At 55.5% G+C, this 18,081-nt stretch overlaps 1 protein-coding gene across 2 annotated transcripts; it reads left to right on the top strand.

The window, feature by feature from the left end:
- The first annotated feature begins 502 nt into the window (after nucleotides 1-502).
- CERS1 (ceramide synthase 1) lies at nucleotides 503-17,967 on the top strand. Of its 2 annotated transcripts, none has more exons than XM_024560934.4 (7): nucleotides 503-960; nucleotides 3,136-3,295; nucleotides 7,523-7,703; nucleotides 9,287-9,448; nucleotides 9,979-10,126; nucleotides 10,364-10,473; nucleotides 17,840-17,967. In XM_024560934.4, exons 1-7 carry the CDS (start codon nucleotides 712-714, stop codon nucleotides 17,880-17,882), a joined length of 1,053 nt encoding a protein of 350 aa, XP_024416702.2. In that variant the 5' UTR covers nucleotides 503-711; the 3' UTR covers nucleotides 17,883-17,967. The 2 variants fall into 2 exon arrangements, with proteins under 2 accessions (XP_024416702.2, XP_053767902.1); XM_053911927.2 differs by lacking the exon at nucleotides 17,840-17,967 and adding an exon at nucleotides 12,833-13,636.
- Nucleotides 17,968-18,081: the final 114 nt, after the last annotated feature.

Here is an 18,081-nt window from a genome sequence, read left to right as displayed (position 1 = left end):
TGCTGGCAACCCTTACCTCACACTTGGAACCCCTGCAGCCTGCAGCCTGGGTAGATCCAGAGCAGTTCTGAGAAGCTTCTACACTCGGGTCCCTAGTCCAAAAGCCCTGTGTTGAATGGGAAGCAGAGCTTCACTGGGTGTTTCTTCATTCTTGAGTGGGCAGTGTCCTTTTAGAACGACAACAGAGACCTTTATACTAAACTTAATGTAGTGAGGCTACTGGATGCACTGGGTATGTGCCCGCAACTCAGGGAATAGTGAGGTCCGGGGATGGGACAGACGGATTGGAGGGCTGGGGAGAAGAGAGCGCCCAATCGAAGACACTTGCCTGCTGGTGACCACTGTGCCCCTTGTTGCGGACACAGCGTTGGGGGAGGGGAGTCCCGGGAGTTCCCCGCCTGGGTTCCCCCCACTAGAAAATGGGGCCGAGCGCGGCCCGCCTCTAGGACGCGGCGCGACAATGCCAGGAGTTAAATGCCAGGGGTCCACACCATTACCGCCCAAGGACCCAGCACCTGCTCGCCCCCAAGAGCGCGGACGCCACGCCCGGGCCCAGCGGCCCCCGCCGAGGCGGAGCTTGCGTCTGCCCCGCCCCTCCACCCCCAGGGCTCTGGCCAGCGCGCCCCAGGCCCAGCTGCGACGCGTGACGCGGAACGTGCAGCTCCGGCGCGGGCAGGCGCAGGCGGCGCAAACGGACTGTGAGCAGGCTGAATGGCGGCAGCCGGGACCACTGCAGGCCCCGCGGGGCCCGAGCCCATGCCGAGCTACGCGCAGCTAGTACAGCGCGGCTGGGGCAGCGCGGTGGCGGCGGCGCGGGGCTGCGTGGACTGCGGTTGGGGGCTGGCGCGCCGCGGCCTGGCGGAGCACGCGCACCTGGCGCCTCCGGAGCTGCTGCTGCTTGCCCTCTGCGCTCTCGGCTGGACCGCGCTGCGCTCGGCGGCCACCACACGCCTCTTTCGGGTCAGTGCGGCTAGGTGTCAGTCGTGGGAGCCCGGGCTGGAAGACCCGTGCGCCCCTTTCTGCCTTTGTGGTCTGGGTCACTGAACGTGGAAGAGCCTTGCGCTGTAGGAGCTCGGACACAGGGTCCTGGGCTGCCGCGGCTGCGTGCCCCTTTCTGTCAGTGCGGGGTGGGGGTGGGAATGGATGCGGGGGTGTGGCCGGGCCGGGGGAAGTCAGCGCCTTGGGGACCCCGACACGGGTGGGTGTTCGTGATGTAGGGGAGACCAGAGCACGACCCATTCTGTTCAGTGCGAGACAGCCGGGGAGGGCTCGGCACACGGGCGGGGGTGCCCTCTGAGACTGAGCTGGAGCGGAGTCCAGGGTCTGCGCTGTGGGCAGGGATCCCTTGTCTGCTGCCCCAGGGAAGGGGCTGGAGCTGCCTGGTCCCTGCCTCGCGCCTGTCTGGAATCCGTGCCTGCCTCTAGGGAAGCAGAGGCCTGGGCTCACCGGCCACACTGGTGATGTTCACAGCTTCTGGGAAATGGCAGGGCCTGGGTCTTAAAAGCTGTGCTGTGCTGCCTCCAAGGGGCCCCGACGGAAATGCCCAGTTTCCAATGAGCCGGAGGAGGCTGCAGCCCCAGTGGAGAGTGACCATGGGGGTGACATTGGCTCCTGGCCTCCCTCCCATCCTTGGGGAGGGGTCTCCTGTGGGAGCTGCTGGGAAGGTGTTTGGTCCCCTAGCTCGGCTGCGACTCCTCCGTGGACCAGCTGGAGTCACCCCGCCCCAGTCTGGCTGGAGGTGGCAGGGGTACGGGGACAGAGTGCCCAGCGCCAACAAAGGGGCCTTTCTCTGCTGGCCAGGAAGAGGCTGGCTCTTGTTAAGTCGGGATAGGGTGTTGTCTGGTTGCCATTGTCCCCACCCCCATCCTCACATCACCGAGTAGGGAAGAGACCTCGCCTATCACCCTGCTCAGGGAGGGGAAGGCAAGTATGACAAGGTCCCCTCCATAGTTAGCCCTGGTCCCAGTTTGGGCTTTATTGCTCCCCCTCCTTCCCAATTTCCAGCTGGGAAGTTGGAGGTCCAGTAGGGCAAGGGCGAGTGCTCAGGCCTGGGATGTGGTGGCTCTGGGACTACCAGGGCAGAGTGGGCACCCTCCCCACGTTCCTGAGGGAGCTGGGCGGGGACAGCAAGGTTACGCCCCCCCCTTCACATTTGGAATCCCAGGGGGTCGGGCTCCTGCCCTAGGCCCTCCCTCGCCAATTTCTTGCCCCAATTCGAGGCTCGCCCTTCCCAAGAATAGGTGGAGGGGCTGTGCTGTTCTCAACACTCATCTTCTTGGCAGGAGACCGGTTGCCAGGGGTTACTGGAGCTAGCTCTGGCTGTCTCCATGGCAACTGGAGGTACTCCAGCCCCCTCTGCCTGTGGGAAGGGGGCGAGGCCTGGCCCCCCCCCCCCCCCCCCGCAGCTCTGTAGCCCCGCCCCTGGGCAGCTTGAGGCCCCGCCCCACCTGGGACCCCAGAGTCAAATTTCTTTGCAGCTCACCAATGTGCATGCTCCCACATTCCTCATGTCTTCCCTGATGTCCCCCTAAGGTCACCGCATCTCACCGTGTCATCCATTCTCTGCTTCATTATCTTTTTTACAAAAGAGGTAATATCACCATGTCCTCCCCCAAATACTCCATCTCCCCCAGTTCCCTGTTCCTCTCTGGTCTTCCCAGATTCCTCCTCTGAGGTACCCTTTCCCTCAAATTTCTCCCCACTTGGGGTTCCACTCCCTCCAGACTCCCTCATATTCCCCTCCACGTTCTCCTTACCGGTTCACCCCAAGTCCCCTCCATGCCTTTTAATCCCTTCCTCATTGTCATGCCCCCTGCTCCCCATGATCCCCAAGCCCCTTGACTCCCCTGTGTTGACCCCACTGACCGCCCTTGCTTTATGCCCACATACCTCCCTCCTGGTCCTCATACTTCCCTCAGTGTCCCCCTCACTCCCCTCTGTACACCTCGGCCAGACAGCTGGGTGCTAAGTTTAGCCCTTGGCAGGCACACATGGGTTCTGGTTACTCCAGGCGGCTGTGGGTACAAGGCTGCCCCTCCCCAACACTACCCAGCTCGGGGAATCCCTGGGCCTTAGTCTCCTCACCCTGGAGGAGTGGCCCCCAGCTCTGATGACCACCCACCTTCTCACCTACAGCCCCTGGCCAAGCGGTGCCGCCTCCAGCCTAGAGATGCTGCCAAGATGCCTGAGAGCGCCTGGAAGTTCCTCTTCTATCTGGGCGCTTGGAGCTACAGTGCCTACCTGCTCTTTGGCACCGACTACCCCTTCTTTCACGACCCACCCTCTGTCTTCTATGGTAGGGTTCCTACGGTGTGAGGGGCGGTTCTGCTCTAAACGCTGAGAAGGGTCCATGAGTGAGCCAGCACTCATTGGCCATCCCATACTGGATGATCAAGGGACCTTAGGCACAGGAGAAGGGGCATCTGGCCCTGTTAGGGTTCAGGAAGGCGTCCTAGAGGAGGTGACCCTTTGAGTGGGCCCAGGTAGGCACCCCAGGTGTCAGGAACAGCACATGAAAGGCGCTGGGGCGTGCACGGTCTTGGTGCGTGAGGGGAGAGGAGAGTGGCAGAAGTTTGAGCATCGCTCTAAACGGAGTGGCTTGTGGGTTATAAAAAGCTTCCTTTGGCTGCCAAGTGGAGACAGTAAGGTCTTGGGTGAGGATGGTTAGCAGGGCCCTGGAGGGAAGGGGAGGGACCAGTGTGGTTTGGACCAGCTTGGCAAAGAGATAAAGATGGTGAGAAGTGACTACATCCATGGATTGGGGTACATGTGGGGGTGGGATGGGCAGGAGGTTGACTGCAGGGTCCTCTATCACCCACGAGCAGGTCACCTGTGATGTGGGGTCAGGCTCCTCTGTTCCTGTGCTGACCACCCAGGCTGTGTATCATGGACGTGCTTTCTGCTGTGACAGGAACAGCCTGAGAGGGCTCCTGGTGGCACTGTTAGAAGGCTGAGAACGGAGCCCCGGCATTGCAGGGTTCCGGTAGCAAGCACTGGGGCTACTGGGCCCCGACCTGTCTCCATGGGACTGTGCTGCTCACGTGGCCATTTTCCTGTGTGCATTTCCCACGTGGTAGATTTCTAGAGGAGAGGTTTTAGCTGTCATTCAATTTTTCTTTGTGCAAATGAACCGTAATTGAAGTCTTAAAAAATTTCAGGCATGGAGTTGCCTCTGGCTTATAAATTATGCTATGTTACTACATTTGCAAGTTACTGTATTTTGCCATGTATAGCGCACTCTTGTGGACAATGTACATCCACATGTTTTGCCCAAACTTTCAGGAAAAAAATCTTCTGTTTTAGTTTTTTAATTCAATGTATTTATTTATTTATATTTAGAAACAAAACCGATTACCATATTCTAGGGTATTATTTTGCATACTGATATCGTTACTTTTTTTAGAGTTACACTGTTAACTCATAAGCATAAGTGTAAGAATTAAAAACATTTATATAACCCTGGTTGGTGTGGTTCAGTGGATTGAGCACCAGCCTATGAATCAAAGGGTCGCCAGTTCAATTCCCAGTCAGGGCAGATGCCTGGGTTGCAGGCCAGAGCCCCAGGAGGGGGAGTTCAAGAGGCAAACACACATTGATGTTTTTCTCCCTCTCTTTCTCCCTCGCTTCCCCTCTTTCTAAAAATAAAATAAATAAAATCTTTTAAAAAAACATAGCAAACAAAAACATTTATATAGAAACAGAATGAGTACTACCCATGTATAAGGCACATCCTTATTTTCCCCTCAAAAATCTGGGCCAAAAAATGCACATTAGACACGTCAAAATACAGTAGCTGTTTCTTTTTTTTCTTTATTTAATCCTTAACCGAGGATATGTTTTTTATTGATTTGAGAGAGAGAGAGAAACGGAAACATCAAACAGTTGCCTCCCGTACATGCCCCGATCGGGATCAAACCCACAGACTTTTCGGTGTATGGGACGATGCTCCAACCACTGAGCCACCCCTCCAAGGCAGTTAGCTGCTTCTTTGCATGCTCATTTATTGAGTACCAACTGTGTGCCAGGCTGTGTGCAGTTCAGAGAAAACCCCCAACAGCCAGTGAAGTACAAAATCTGTTAACAGGGATAAGTGCTGTTGAGAAAACTTTGGGGGAGAAAGGGAGAAGTATGGGGTATCTGTGAGGGGGGTTGGGGCATTTTCTATACCTCTTGGGAATGGGCCCACCAAAGGTGACTTTTGAATGGGACCTGGAGGAGCCTAAAGCAGGCAGGAAGCATTCCTGGTGGATCAGGAACAGAGAGAAGCTCGCCTGGCCAGGGCACAGGGCGAGGAGGGCAGGTGTGCAGTGAGGGTGTTTACCGCAGGTCTGGGAGCAGAGGAGGGGCCTGGGACAGGAACTGGACTCAAGGGGCCTCCAGCCTTTGGGGCTAAACAGAGAAGTAGTTGATTTGAGAAATGATTTGAAGGCAGAGCTGTTGCTGCCAAACCAGAGGTGGGTGTGAGAGGAGGGTGAGGACCACACCAGGATCTGCGGCCCCTCAGTGAGATTGGGGGCCCTCCAGGAGGGGTGGGCCTGGGGGAGACCAGAAGCTGGATTTGGGAACCCCAGGGGCCTGATGTGAGAGCTTGGGGAAGGGGATGAGGAGGTGATATGGGGCATTCAGAGCGACAGGGGGGACGCGTACGGAAAGGAGGCTAGATGCCGATGGGCAGAGCCCGGCCGTCCAGCGAAGTCTGAATTGTGTGCCCTCCTCTTCCCCCTGCCTCAGATCTGGGGCCTGCGCCTGGAGGGGGTATGTTCACTCACTGTGTTTGCTGGTGCGATAGATGGAAAATTTGGTGTCCCGTTTCCACAGCGGGCTCTGCACGTCGAGACGCTGCACACCTTCCTTTTAAAGAGATAGAAAGGCATGTGGCACTTGTGTGTGGTCTGGCGGGGAAGCCTCCACCAGCTGCAGGGCTCTCACCCAGCTGAGGACAGAATCAGGGCCGGGCCGGCAGCTGGAACCGGGGTTTTGCTGGCCTACTTTGAGAAGCCTCTGGATGTGTAAAAGTCAGGGGAGATTAGATCTGATCCATGGGGAGCTTTGCATTTTTTATTAGGTAAAATGTTCATAACATAAAATTTACTATTGTAGCCAGACACGTAAAGACAAATACTGTAAGTTCACTTACAGGAGGTGCCTAGAGTCAGACTGAGAGAGGCAGAAAGTGGGGTCACAGAGACAGGGCCTGGGGGAGGGGCGGGGAGGGGGAGTCCAACCAGGACAGGGTTTCAGTCCGACCACAACGGGGAAGGCGCTCTGGAGAGAGACAGGGGCCCGGCCACACAACCATGGGAGCGCGCCCGATGCTGCTGAGCTTAGAAGCGGTTCAGGAGGTCGAAGTTTATGTGACCGTTTGTTCCTGGCCTCTTTCACTGAACATCGTGTTTCCTAGGCTTGTCCACACTGCGGTGTATGTCGGTGCCTTTCCTGTTTCTGGCTGAGCAATGCCCCACTGCGGGTGGGCCGTGTTGTGTGTGTCCTTCCTCTGTTGGGTTGTATCCACTTTTTGGCTGCTGTGACCAGTGCCCCTGTGGACAAGCATGCACAAGTACCTGTCTGAGTCCCTGTTTTCAGTTCCCTAAGTGCTCACCCAGCCAGGAGTGGCATTGCTGGGTCACAGGGTCCATGTCTTCACGGCCTTGGAGCCCACCATGGGGAGAATGGACAGTCGGGAGCTCGCTCAGAGGTCCGGAGGAACTGGGGCAGTGCTGGGTGCCTGGACCAGAGTGAGGGTGGTGGGGGCTGGGAAAGTGAGCCAAGACGTGGACTGAAGAGGGGTCCCAGGATAGGGGTCTGAGTGCATTCTGGTTTCAGGGGGGCCACAGCACAGGTGAAGAGTTGTCATGAGGCAGGGGCATGAGTGGAGTCTAGGGAACAGCCCTGGGGGTCCTGAGGGTCTGGCTCCAGGTCACTGAGGCAGGGGTGGAGCAGAGAAGGAGTGGCCAATGAGCAGAGCACTCCAGGTCAATGGGCAGAGCGCTGGGCCACGGTAATGGGTGGAGAAGAGAGGCGGTGGGAGAGCAGGGGAGTCAGTGTTGCCAAGAAGGGACCAGACCTGCGCGAAGGTGGGCACAAGCGCCAGGAGCGGGGGAGGCTGTGTAGGGTGGGTGGCCAGGGCCTGCTTGCGGGGAGCCTGTTCTCCGCAGCCTTGCAGCATCTGTTATCTCTGCTTCAGCTGCTCTGCCAGCAGCAGGGGTGGGCAGCAGCCTCCATCCACTTGGAAATTTGCTGGGGGGTGAGGGGCGGTGCCTGGAACAGGGGCTGAAAATTAGAGAAGACAGGAAGGGGGCAGCCAGGGCAGGAGTTCCATAAATATAACACAGTTCTAGGAAATAATGCCTGCTCATTAAAAAGAAAAAGAAAAACAGGCAGAGAACAGTGGCCATTCAACCTGCAGAGGCACGTGGCCTGACCTGGCATAGGGAGGACTCATGCCTGGCCTGAGAGCATGTGCGGTCACTTGGGGGTTCCAGAGGCCCTGCAGGTCCCTGACAAACCGTCTGGCTCTCCCCAGACTGGACACCAGGCATGGCAGTGCCATGGGACATTGCAGCCGCCTACCTGCTGCAGGGAAGCTTCTACGGCCATTCCATCTATGCCACGCTGTACATGGATGCCTGGCGCAAGGACTCGGTGGTCATGCTCATCCACCACGTGGTCACCTTGGTCCTCATCGTCTCTTCCTATGCCTTCCGGTGAGTGCCAGGGTACAGAGGGCACTGCGTGAGCAAGGGTGGGAGGCTGGCCCAGGGAAGAAGCTAATGTCTCGGGGGAGGGGCATCAGGGTGTCCACGGGTGAGGGTTCCAGAGAGGTCCCAGAGGGATGGGGTGAAAAAGATGCAGGGGGCCCCCACCCCATTCATCCTCATCCATCCCCCTCCAACTCTGCCCGGATGGCACCCTTGGCCAGGTCACACGGCGAGTGTTTCCTGCACGCCTGCCACATGGCAGCGCTGCTGGGAGCACGGCCATGCACATGGCAGACACATGCTGGCGTCCTGGAGCCCACACGTGGCCACTGAGCCTGTCCCGACTGCGACCTATTGGTTGTTTTAAAATCCGCCCCAACTTCAAAGGCAAAAGGAGTGAAAATGTCTCGCCATTGCCTTTGTTACATCCATTACATATTGAAATGACGGTACTGAGTTAATTAGAATAGATTATTTTAACTTCCCTCTATTTTTTTGACACGGCTGATAGAAGATCTAAAGAGAAGTATACACTCACGTTCTGTGCCTGTGAGACTAGCTGCCCTGTCCAGTATAGTAGCTGCCGGCCACAAGTGGCCACTTAAATTTAATTAAGCTTAAATGAAATCACATTCTGTTCCTCAGCCACACCACCCTCATTTCAGCCGCGCGGTGGCCACATCTGGCTGGCGACTCCCTTATTGGATAATGCAGGTTTAGAATATTCCTTTTGTTCTGGAAAATTGTATTAGCACTACTGTAGAGGGTAAAAACAGATGGTAACCACCCTCCCCCCTCAAAAAAGGAAAAAGAAAGGAAAAGAAGTAACAATTTGTTTGAAGGAATTAACTATGGAGAAAAATCAAGTGGGAGGATACCGGCTGCAGGGGTGGTGAGGATTAGGTGGGGTGGTCTGGGGTGACGGGAGCAAGGACAGAAGGAGGTGGAGGAAGGCCCTGTGAACACGGGGAGGTGTGTGTCAGGTCCTGGGGACAGCGTGTGTAAAGGACTTACAGCAGGAAGGCAGGTGGGGACGTACACGTGGTGAGAGAGAGCCTTGGCGCCCTCCCCTCCGGGCTGAGCTCAGGACCCTCGGCTCAAGCAGCAGTACCGGGAACGCTGGGGAGCCATGGGGGGTCGGCTTTCAGACTTCCTCAGATCCTAGTGGCGATGCTGTTCCCTAGGCCCCTGCAGCCCATGGCAAAGTTCAGGTTAATTGTATAGACCTGGGAATGTCAGCAAGTTTGCCGGGGATCGGGAGGCAGAATGGCCCTGGCCTGTGAGTCAGGGGTCATGGAGGGTCGGAAATCATGGAGATGAGGAAAGATTAGAGAAGAAACTCAGGGAGGCTTCTGGGCCATGAGGGATGGTGAGATGGGGACGGTGAGGGCCCAGGGGTGGGGCTGCCGCCAGATGAGTGCAGTTGGGGTGCTGCCGCTGACCTGGGCCTGTGGGGGGATGGGCGGGGCAGGTGGATCTGAAAGGCAGGGAAGGTGTGCCTAAGGGGCCTGTCTTCGGGGCCTCAGTGCAGGGTTTTGGACCTCCCGTGACTGGCCTTCTCTCCTCTCCTAACCCGCTTCCTTCCCCAGGTACCACAACGTGGGCATTCTGGTGCTCTTCCTGCACGACATCAGCGACGTGCAGCTGGAGTTTACCAAGCTCAATGTTTATTTCAAGTCCCGCGGAGGCACTCACCATCCTCTGCACGCCTTGGCTGCGGACCTGGGTTGCCTCAGCTTCAGCCTCAGCTGGTGAGCAAGCTGGGTAAAGGCGGGATGGGCGGGGTTTGTGGGAAGGAGGTAGGCTTATGAGAGTGGGTGGGGCCAGATGGGGAAGGGGCTGGACAAGACTGTGAAGGAGGTAGGGTTTGTTGGAGGGGCAGGGCCAGTCAGGGACCACAAGGGCCCGGTAGGAGGGGGTGGGGTCTGTGAGAGTAGGCGGGGCTATACAGGGAAGAAGGTAGGTCTGATGGGGGGGAGGTGCCAGTCAAGCAAGGGGCGGAGCTTGATGGAAGCCGGAGGCCAGTTAGGGAAGGGGTGGGGCCTGGTGATGTGAGAGGGTCCTGGCCGGGAAGGAGAGGAGATGAATGGAGTGGGGAAGGAGTCCGGCTGGGTAGTAAAGACAGAGCAGGGGGGCACATAAGGATGGGGTAACCAGACAAGGACGTGTGGGGATGAGCAGGGACAGATAGAAGAGGCCACATGGCACTAGACAGGGACTAGGTGGGCTGCCCTCCCCCTCTTGCCCCACAGACTCCTCGACCTGTTCCTCCCCATCACAGGTTCTGGTTCCGCCTCTACTGGTTCCCACTCAAGGTCCTGTATGCTACATGCCACTGCAGCCTGCGCTCCGTGCCTGACATTCCCTTCTATTTCTTCTTCAACGCACTCCTGTTGCTCCTCACACTCATGAACCTTTACTGGTTCCTGGTGAGTCGGCCTCCCACAGCTCCTTGCCCACCTGCTTCCTCAGCTGGCAGTCCGTCCTGGTCCCCTTTTCCTGGGAAGTGGTCCAGCTGCAGGCCCTTCTCAGGCATACCCCAGGAGGGGCATGTTGGGCAACAGGAAGAGCACATGCAAAGGGCCTGTGGCAGGAGTGCATGGCCATCAGGAGGGCAGTGCGGCATAGGAAGTCTTTTTTCTCACTTGTGCCTTCCCCTCCCACAGTACATCGTGGCTTTTGCTGCCAAGGTGTTGACGGGCCAGGTACGGGAGCTGAAGGATGTACGGGAATACGATGCAGCAGAGGCCCCGAGCCCCAAGCCCAGCAAAGCTGAGTGAGTGTGGAGGGGCTGCCGCCCCGGGTTCGTTCCTTTAGCCACATCTGACAGTCTAAGCGCACACTGTGGGAGGGCCCTGGAGACACAGCAGCGGATGAAGCCATAGCGGACGCTGCCGCCGGAGCCTACGTCCAAAACAAAGACTGCAGTGAAGGCGTGGATGATGTAGCGATGGAGTTAGTTGCTATAAGGACAGATACCAAGGAGGCGATTGGGAGGTTGGGATTGGGCAGAGTGGTGAGGGGCAAGAAGCAGGGTGCTGTCAGTGATCAGTGAGGGCCAAGCCGAGTGACTGGCGTGCTTGGTGTGGCCAGAGCAGGCGAGTGAGGGCCCTGTGGTGGTGAGGAGCGGCTGCTGGGCAGGCAGTGGTGGTGGGGAGGAGGGGTGCCACGGGCCGCCTACAGAGCCCATGCTCTGTCTGTGCTAGTGTTCCCTTGCCCCCCATACAGGGGATGGGCTGGGAGCTGGGGGCTCAGACCCAGTCCAGCCCACGTGGGAGGCCTAGGGAAGGAGAGAGAAAGAAGCCTTATCAGATGTCCTGGAGGCAGGGCACCTGGGACTTGTCAGCCCTGGGATGTGAGCCCAGTAGTGTCTGGAGCCCCTGCCTGCAGGGGCCCCAGGAGTGAACAGAGGCAGGTTGGGGTGATAACAGGGTCCAGAGTATGCGGTGCCCCAGAGGCAGCCTTGGGGGTGTTTGAGGGGGTCAGGGGCCAAGCGGACGGACCTCCAGTTTGGCCTCTGGGGAGACAGTAGTAGCCAACCACGGAATGGTGGTTGTGGGGAAGCAGTGGGCCCCCAGCTCAGTGAGGTGGGTCAGGATGGGTGGTGAGGAGGACGAGAGGAGTGGAGACTTTAAAACCCCTGGGAAAGACAGAAGGGAAGCAGAGAACAGGGGCAGAGAGTGGGATGAAGGGAGGGCTCTCAGAGCCTGTTCAAACAGAAATACTTTGCACCCACCAACGTGGGACTGCAGGCAGGGTGTGCCTAGGCCGAAAAGCCAGCACCCAGGGTCGGGAGCGCTGACAGTGGACAGAAAACATAGACACGAGAGGGCTGGGCAGCACGTGAGGCTGCCCCAGTGGTCAGATGCCAGCGCTGCTGCAGAACTGACCAGACTCGCTTTGGATGTGGGTACAACTGAAATAAAGGAACCGCAGATGACCCGAGACTTCTGGCTCAAGCGCCATTTACCAAAACGGGAGTCAGGCAGGGCTCGCGTGCCGGGGGGCGGGGGGTAGACGTCTGCTACGGGGGGATGTTTGATCGTCGATGTTCAGGGGGTCATGAGTCAGGAATTCCACTGAGAAATCAGCTTAGCAAGGAGTCAGCCTGACCCTCAGAGGCATCCAGCAACAGCGGTGGCTGAGACAACTCCCGGGGCAGGAGTTTGTCCACTAGCCAAATCTAAAAATCTCAGAGCTTTTCCTGCTGTAGAACGGTAAGCTTCTGGCAGAGAGTCCTTGTACAGGCAAAGCCCAAAGCTCCAGCCCTACTGGTGTGGCCCCTGCTCTGTCTCCCAGAGAGTGGCCAGAGTGTGGACTGAGGGCCTGGCTCTCCACCAGCGTCCCCACTAGGATGGCAGAGCGTGCGACACGCTGCCATGATCAACCCCGGGGGCGCCACCAGCAAAACTCGATTCCCCGCAGCTGGCTAGTGTGAGCAGCATTGGGCGGTCAGGATGCCTCGAAATCATCAGGTCGTGGAAAACAAGGAGACAGCCAGGACTGAATGCAGTGTGTGTGTGTGGCGGGGGAGAAAGGACCGCCCTGGAAAGCCTGGTGAAGTGCGCGTCCAGTCCACTGTTTAGTGTGTAGCAGTGTTCCAGCCTCGGTGGCTTGGTGGTGACGAGTACCGTGGAGCCGTAAGGTGTAGCATCCAGGAAGCCGGTGAGAGCTGCACTGGAGCTCTCTGCACTATCTTTGCAGCAGTTCTGCAAGTCTGAAATTATTCCAAAATAAAGTTTATCTAAAAATTAAAAGGCATGAGTGACCATCAAAAAAAGCATCGGACGTTCTGTTGCTTTCCCGAGGCCATTGTAACCGGGAAGCACGGACCAGGCGACTTCCAGCAGCAGGGCGTGTTCTCTCACAGCTCTGGAGGCAGGAAGCCTGGGATCAGGGTGTCAGCCGGGGCTCCGGGGGAGGATGCTTCCTGCCTCTTCCAGTTTCTGGGGCTCCAGGTGTTCCTTGGCTATGGCTGCAACACTCTGATCTCTGCTCTTTCTGCACGTGGCCTTCTCTTCTCTCTGGCTTTTTTTTTTTTGGTCTTAAATGCCTTCATTGAATTATATTTGCAAAGGCTTTTTCCAAATAAAGACACGTTCACAGGTTCTAGAGACGTGGCCCTCTGTTTTCAGAGACCACCATTCACCTACTAAACCGTGAAGGCTCAGGTTAGATACGGCCGAAGAAAAAATCAGCAAATCAGAAGCTGTGAAGAAATGACCCAGAAGGCAGCAAAAACAGATGAAAACTATAGCAGCTAGAATTCTAAGAATGGCCTGGTCTAGCTGAATTCTAATAGGAGACAGGTGAGGAGAGACAATATGAGAAGACGTAATGCTGAGAATTTTCCAGAAAGTGGCAAGACATCAGTCATAAGCAAGATGAATGAAAAGGCATCCGTGCCCCAGACACGTGGTAGTGAAAATGTGAAACAGCCACAGGAAAGAAGAAATGACCCACGAAGCAGCGACAGCCTGGGGGCAACAAGGACACTGGGTAACAGTGGAGTGAAGTCTTGCCGCACGCGCTATAGTGGGGCACCGAGTAACTGGGGGTGTCGTGCCCAACTTTAAAGACAATTCTCAAGAGACAGGAGTAAACACTAAGAAGGTTATAGTTCAGAAAACAGGAAAGCTCGCTCTCAAACAGATTAGCAGAGAACTGATATATGTCTCAATAAACATTTTATTTTTAATAAAGAGTATTTCTAGAAAGAGGGGGAGGGAGGGGGAAAACATTGATGTAAGAGAGAAACGCTGATTGGTTGTCTCCCAGACACGCTCTGATCAGGGACAGAACCCACACCCAGGCCTGTGCCCTGCCCAGGAGTGGATCGAACTGGCAGCCTTTTGCGTTGCAGAACGACATCCAACTGACTGAGCCACACCGGTCAGTGCTGAGTGAACATTTTAAGTGCCTAATTTGAGAGATATAAAATCATCAGAACTAAAATATTAAATACCAAATAAAATATTAAATATCAAAACAGGATTGGGGTTTTTTTTACAAGAGGGCGGGATTACCTTTAGGCTGTATTAGGTAGTTGTGTTAACACTATCAAGGTAACAAAAAACAGGTGCAAAATAAATGCAAAAAAGGAAAGTTAGAAAAGACAGCGTAAGTAATGCAAAGTAAGACGGCAGAACCTCGAATATTAGGCATTCAAAGAAACACATGAATAATCATGACGGTTATGAGATTGGCTTTTTTTTTTTTTTTGAAATCTACCTCTATCTGTTAAAAGTTAAAAGACTTCACCTCTAGGGTACATAAAAGTTGCAAGTGAAAAAGGACAGGGAGAGAAATTCAGGAGTACACTTTTTTGCCTTAAATTTTTATGTATTGATTTGAGAGAGAGAAGCATTGACCTGTTGCTCCACCCATTTCTGCATTCATTGGTTGATTCTGGTGTTCACCCTGCCCGGGGACAGAACCTGCAACCTTGGCATATCGGGACGACGCTCCAACCAACGGGGCTACCTGGCCAGGGCGCAGGTGTAATTTTTGATCTGGAATGTTTCACATGACACAGCCCTGCACGTTGGGGTGATGGGACCGTGAGAGGCACTGTTCATGCTTTATGCTCCTCACCCAGCAACTCAGATGCAGGGTGAACAGATACTTAAAAAAAACCCAAACCACAGAATGTTTTTCGGAATTGACCACAGCAAGCCACAGGGGTAACTCAAAACCAGGACCTCACAGACCATAGAGGTGAGAGTCCAGTGAGGGTTGAAAACAGTAAGAAAATGACCGTTGAGAACAACTCGGAGGTAATTCAGGAGAAACGAACCAGACAGCAATTAAGGCGCACCAATCCTTTCCTCTCCCAGCCCTGTCTCCACCCAGGGGCCCTCAGCCTGTTCTGGCTCTGCTGACCTCCCCGTGATACAGCGTGGCTTCCTCCGTTGTTTGCCGACACTGCCCCACTGTGTCTACGGTTTGGGCCCCGCATGGCCAGCTGGCGATGAAGCACCAACGTGGGCCGGAGGGTGATGCCTGTACGGTGCCAGCCTGCCTCCTTAACTCTTCCTTCTCAGCTCTCAGCTGCCGTCACCGTCATCCCCTTGGACGCCGATCTGGCCTCTGTGTCCCCCAAAACCAGAAGTGAGACACCCAGCCTCACACTGGCTGGCTGCTTCAGTGGATGATGGTCCATCTTCCTCCCAGGTCACCATCTAGGGCCAGGGAGGTCCACCCTCTTGCCTGCTGAGGACATTCTGATCAAGCGGAGATACCCCCTTTCTCCAGCCTTCTGTGTCAGCCTGGCCCGCTTTCTCTCCCTTGCGGCAGCACCCCTCCGTCCTCGGACCCACCCTACTCCTGGGCCCTCCTCCCGCTCCTCCCAGACCACTCCTGTTCAGTTTCCCCAGGGCCTTCTTAGTGCTAAGCCCAGGATCGCCTCCCCTTCTTTTTTTCTTTTTATAAAGTTTTCTTGAGACAGAATTCACACACTCTACAATTTGCCCATTTGCTGTGTATAATTAAATGTTTTTAGTCCATTCACAGTTGTGCGGCCATTACCATAGTCAGTTTTAGAACATTTTCATCACCCGCAAAAGAAACCTCGCAGCCAACCCAGTACCCCCTTTACATCCACCAGTCTGCTCCCCACTTCTTGACGTCCTTCGTCCAACCTCCTGGTGCTTCCTGCTCAGTCTTGGGCCTCCTCGCCTTCCAGGGCCCTTTCATTGAATCCACCCCAGCTTCCAAGTCCCCCCAGCTCCCAGGGCTCCTCTGAGCACCATTCTGTCTCCAGCGTCTGCTTGACATTCTAAGTGGAATGTCATTCTTTTAAAATATCCCAAATCTGCCCTGGCTGGTGTAGCTTAGTGGATTGAGCCCAGTCTGTGAACCAAAGGGTTGTCAGTTCGATTCCCAGTCAGGGCACATGCCTGGGTTGTGGGCCAGTCCCCAGTAGGGAGTGTGTGAGAGGCAACCACACACTGATGTTTCTCTACCTCTCTCCCTCGCTTCCCCTCTCTCTAAAAATAAATAACATATCCCAAATCAATGCCCATCCCCACCTCACACTACCTCTTGAACATTTGTCCATCACAGTGGATGGACCCCAGGAAGCCCCCTGCACCCCTCTCCTCCTCGTTCTCCAGGAAACATCCAGGATCCACCCAAGTTACTGGCTGCTCTCCCACCACCTCCCTCCCTTGCCTGATTCTTTCCCCACGGTGGCACACTGAATGGAAGGTCTGACTCTGATATCTAGGGAGGCCGACCCCCCGACCCCCCTCTACTGAAACACTAATGAAGGAGGAGGGGTACTTGGAACCTTGTGCATAAAACAATTCAGAATCACCAGGAAGCTCTGATAAAAAGGCATGGGGGCAGAGGTACCGATCCCTGAAGACATTAAATTTACTATGAAAGTACAGGAATTAGCCCTGGCTGGTGTGGCCCAGTTAGTTGGGCATTGTCCCATGGACCAAAAGTTGCAGGTTCGATTCCTGGTCAGAGCAGGCACCTGGATTGGGGGTTCAGTCCCCGGTTGGGATGCAGGAGTGTATACAAGAGGCGGCCAACTGATGTTTCTCACATCAATGTTTCTCTCCCTTTCTCCTTCCCTTCCCTTCCCTTCTCTCTCTAAAGTCAATAAGCACGTCCTTGGGTTAAAAAAAAAAAAAAGGGATTAAAACTGTGTGGGAACAGAGCCGATTGACGCTTGAGCAAATAAAAGGTCACCAGGAGGGAAGGAAGGACTGTTAAAACATGTGGAGACACTTGGTGACCATCTGGAGATTGCCTTGCATCAGTCCCCAGGGCAAACTCTGATGGATCAGAGATGTCACGGAAGTGGAAACTGAACTCCGACTAGAGCAGAAATGGGACACCATGTCATCTAGCAACTGAACTGTGGGGAAGCAAAGTCCAAAAGCCAAGAACCTCCTCCCTCTGCTTTGTCTAAGGACCGACAGGCAAAGCCAGAAAAAGGACAGACACGTGGAGGTCTTCTAGGGCTTATCTGCAACCTCACAGATAAGAGGCTCCTGCGGGTTCAGCAAGAGAAAGAGCAGTGACCCACGGGAAAAGCAGCAGCAAGGATAGGATTAGTGTGCTCCCAGAGGGACAGCCAGCCCAAGGGAAGGACAAATTAAAGTGACCGAGACCATCTTCTCCAGGCGAGTGTATGTTCTTATGTGAGAGGGTGTCTGCTAGTGTCTATAAGACCACCCCCCAGGAGTGGCTAGGGTTGAGTATGGGTTTTTTACACTTTTTGATGTCTAGATCATGAGAACATATTACTAGCTCAGAAAACTTATGTAAACTAGACTGTAGAACTCACTTCTACAGAGCCCAGTACACCATGTGCAAAGGCATGGAGTTTCTGTAAGCGGGAACAGGAGTGGCCAGTGGCCACGACATTAGGCTGCATTGAGATGCCATATGGGGACCAGCTGGCCAGTTAACAGGATGAACTCTGAGCTTTGGCCCAGGTGATGAGCAGGGGCCAGGCAGGTGGGCCTGGACATGCCACCGGGGTATAGGTCCCCTCCCCCTCAGAACCTCAGGGACTGGCAGGGAAAATGGAGTTTACGGAGAGGAGCAGTGTGCACAGGAGAGATCTGAAAGCATCACATTTTTGGAAAATTGGAGACATCTTTATAGAAGTTTGAAATATGCAAACCACCCATATTTAGAAGTTAGGGGCCTTTCTCTGGGATCTTAAGCTGGACACTTAGTATATTGATTAGAGTTTTAAAATATCAAGCAACCTGTCCTAAAAACATGGAATGAAAGTAAGGGCTGCCGCAGCGTAGACAGATGGTGGATGGAGAAGGATGGGCAGGGAAGCGTGTCCTGACGGGACTGTGAGCCAGCTCGGGCCACTGGAGCAGGCAGGGCTGCCCCGGATGGTGGCAGGGGTCTCTGGCCAGTTCTGCATTTTTGGGAGGGGTGGAGGATAAAAAGTGCAGGGTTGACCCAGGTTGAGGTGGTGGGGTTATGTCAGGCATAGGTGGGAACATGGCATCGGATCTCCAGTGGCTGCCAGGGGCCTAGGGTGGAAAGGGAAGCCAGACAAGGAGCCGGGCTGGAAAAAGGGATGTGGACCGCAAGGTGGACTGGACGGTATACATGGGGGCATCGGGTCCCTAGGCTAACCAGAGCCGGGTTCTGGCCCACAGGAAGCCGCTGAGGAACGGTTTGGTGAAAGACAAGTGCTTCTGAACCCTTCGACTCCCGTCCGACCCCCAGGACACAGCCCCGCCCAACCCTGCCCCCTGGGATGGCTATGCTGCTCCCCCTGACCCCCAGCTGGTCCAGCTCCGCCCCTCCCGGCCCGGACCACTCCTGGGACCCCAGTCCTACAACTCCGAAACCCCGCCCCGGGATCGGTCCCTGCGGGGCTTCAGGACCGAGGCCACGC

This window comes from Desmodus rotundus, chromosome 9, assembly GCF_022682495.2.
Source record: "Desmodus rotundus isolate HL8 chromosome 9, HLdesRot8A.1, whole genome shotgun sequence".
NCBI classification, from domain to species: Eukaryota; Metazoa; Chordata; class Mammalia; order Chiroptera; family Phyllostomidae; genus Desmodus; species Desmodus rotundus.
Note: the sequence above shows the minus strand (reverse complement) of the source record. Positions and strands in the feature narration are given on the sequence as shown.

Coding starts and splice junctions, on each gene's coding strand:
- CERS1 (XM_024560934.4), top strand. CDS start 712: ATGGCGGCAGCCGGGACCACTGCAGGCCCCGCGGGGCCCGAGCCCATG. Junction 3,296..7,522: donor CCCACCCTCTGTCTTCTATG/GTAGGGTTCCTA, acceptor GGCTCTCCCCAG/ACTGGACACCAGGCATGGCA. Junction 10,474..17,839: donor CCCAAGCCCAGCAAAGCTGA/GTGAGTGTGGAG, acceptor TCTGGCCCACAG/GAAGCCGCTGAGGAACGGTT.